The following is a 2,032-nucleotide window of genomic DNA, read 5'->3' on the forward strand; positions in this document are numbered from 1 at the left end:
GGTACAAGGTAGGTAAAAAAAAAAAAAAAATGCAGAAACAAACCAACCTGTAGTCAAAGAGTTTTTCCTTCCCTTCCAGAAAGTTGGTTAACATGTGAGTTCTGAATTCTTCAAATAAAAGACTCCTTTCCTTGTCTGAGAGCTCCACAAAGTTTTGTGGCCTTGATGGTTGACTAGTAAATCTACTTGATGTGGCCCAGGGTGTTCTTTCGATACCAACAGGAGTGGATAGGGGCTGGTCAGACATAGCTTCTCCCCACAGTGAACTAGATGCAAGTACAGCATCACTGAAATTTGTAGAGATAAATAAAATAGCATGATGATTAAAAACGCTGTGTTGTATTAATCCCTTCAGCTAATGAGACTAAATAGTGAACAAATAAGTACTTAGGTACCTACTCCTAACTTGGAAGTGATGATAAAATGCTCTGCAGAGACATTTAAGTGTACATATTGTTTTGAAAAAGGTCAACCATTCTTTAAATCTTTTGATGGATTGTAAAATAATAAAACCTGTTCTCTAACCTCTTTATTACCGCAACACGGGAATCGGCAACATTTTTGGTGTCAGAAAATGTTTTTGTGTCAGTTTTGGAGTAACATTGAGGGTGTTTATGTACCGGGCTGAGATAGGCCATTAAGCCTTCATGAGCGTGTAAAGTTGGCGGGAAATTCGAAATTTTTATTTTTTTTTCCGCAACTTGTACAATCTGAATTCATTTTTTACTTTTTATCTCTAGTTTGCACGTTTATATTATACTTTTCATTTAGGTATATTAGATATTACAAACAAGCGAATTACAAAGCAAACAAAAATAAATATAAAATAAATTTTAAAAATTGCCACCGGGACAGCTATCTCAACAGCATCACTGAAATTTGTAGAGATAAATAAAATAGCATAATGATTAAAAACGCTGTGTTGTATTAATCCCTTCAGCTAATAAGACTAAATAGTGAACAAATAAGTACTTAGGTACCTACTCCTAACTTGGAAGTGATGATAAAATGCTCTGCAGAGACATTTAAGTGTACATTCAGTAATGGCCCACTACATAGAAGTTACATACTTGCTATCATCATCTGTTGCTTGCAGCATCACTGAAACTTGTAGAGATAAATAAAATAGCATGATGGTTAAAAACGCTGTGTTGTATTAATCCCTTCAGCTAATGTGACTAAATAGTCAACAAATAAGTACTTAGGTACCTACTGCTAACTTGGAAGTGATATTAAAATGCTCTGCAGAGACATTTAAGTGTACATTCAGTAATGGCCCACTACATAGAAGTTACATACTTGCTATCATCATCTGTTGCTTGCTGTTGATGGTGCATTTTATTTCCATCATCTTCCTCATCTGATGTGTCATATTCCACTTCTGTTTGATCATTCAGATCTCTTCTAGATGACAAATCCTTGGCACTTAGGTCATCATATTCACAATTTGAATCCTTTTGCTCACTCTCCAACTGCTCTTTTTTGAATGATTCCTCATTGTCCTTATCAATTTGTTTAAGTAGGAGGTTGACAAATCTGTAAGAATCATATTCCACTTCTGTTTGATCATTCAGATCTCTTTTAGATGACAAATCCTTGGCACTTGAGTCATCATCTTCACAGTTTGAATCCATTTGCTCACTCTCCAACTGCTCTTTTTTGAATGATTCCTCATTGTCCTTATCAATTTGTTTAAGTAGGAGGTTGACAAATCTGTAAGATTATGTTACCACTCCAATGCAAAACTGTAGAAACAATATCCTATCTCACCTCGTCCGAGCTCATCTCAACCCGGTACATAAACACACCCTCAAGGTCTTTAGTCACGGGGTTTTACCCTCCATTCGGCGATAAGATACCTGCCGCCTCATATCTACCTCACCCAACCTGAATGGGGGCGGGAAAAGCCAGCAGCACATTCCGATACCAATTACGCGCAACGTTACATAACTTTAGTGATCAATAGTACTACATACTGGACTTCGCACACAGGAATTTCGTGAGAAAAGACCCCCATTTCAATGTAATGGGG

General features: G+C 36.7%; 2 protein-coding genes across 2 annotated transcripts in view; one reads left to right on the forward strand and one right to left on the reverse strand.

Annotated features, from left to right (window-relative positions):
- Positions 1 to 1,709, reverse strand: part of LOC103507037 — a 3,071-nt gene extending 1,362 nt beyond the window's left edge. Inside the window, exons 1-3 of the mRNA XM_026821980.1 lie at positions 1,575 to 1,709; positions 1,300 to 1,397; positions 6 to 287 (exon numbers count right to left, since the gene is read on the reverse strand). Coding sequence (XP_026677781.1) covers positions 6 to 287; positions 1,300 to 1,397; positions 1,575 to 1,634 — 440 coding nt within the window. The 5' untranslated portion in view covers positions 1,635 to 1,709. The remainder of the gene's footprint in view (positions 1 to 5; positions 288 to 1,299; positions 1,398 to 1,574) is intronic.
- LOC103507036 overlaps positions 1 to 2,032 on the forward strand; it is a 25,929-nt gene that overhangs the window by 22,330 nt on the left and 1,567 nt on the right. The gene's annotated exons all lie outside the window — the stretch shown is intronic.

This window comes from Diaphorina citri, unplaced genomic scaffold (genome assembly GCF_000475195.1).
Source record: "Diaphorina citri unplaced genomic scaffold, Diaci psyllid genome assembly version 1.1 scaffold283, whole genome shotgun sequence".
Classification (NCBI taxonomy): Eukaryota; Metazoa; Arthropoda; class Insecta; order Hemiptera; family Psyllidae; genus Diaphorina; species Diaphorina citri.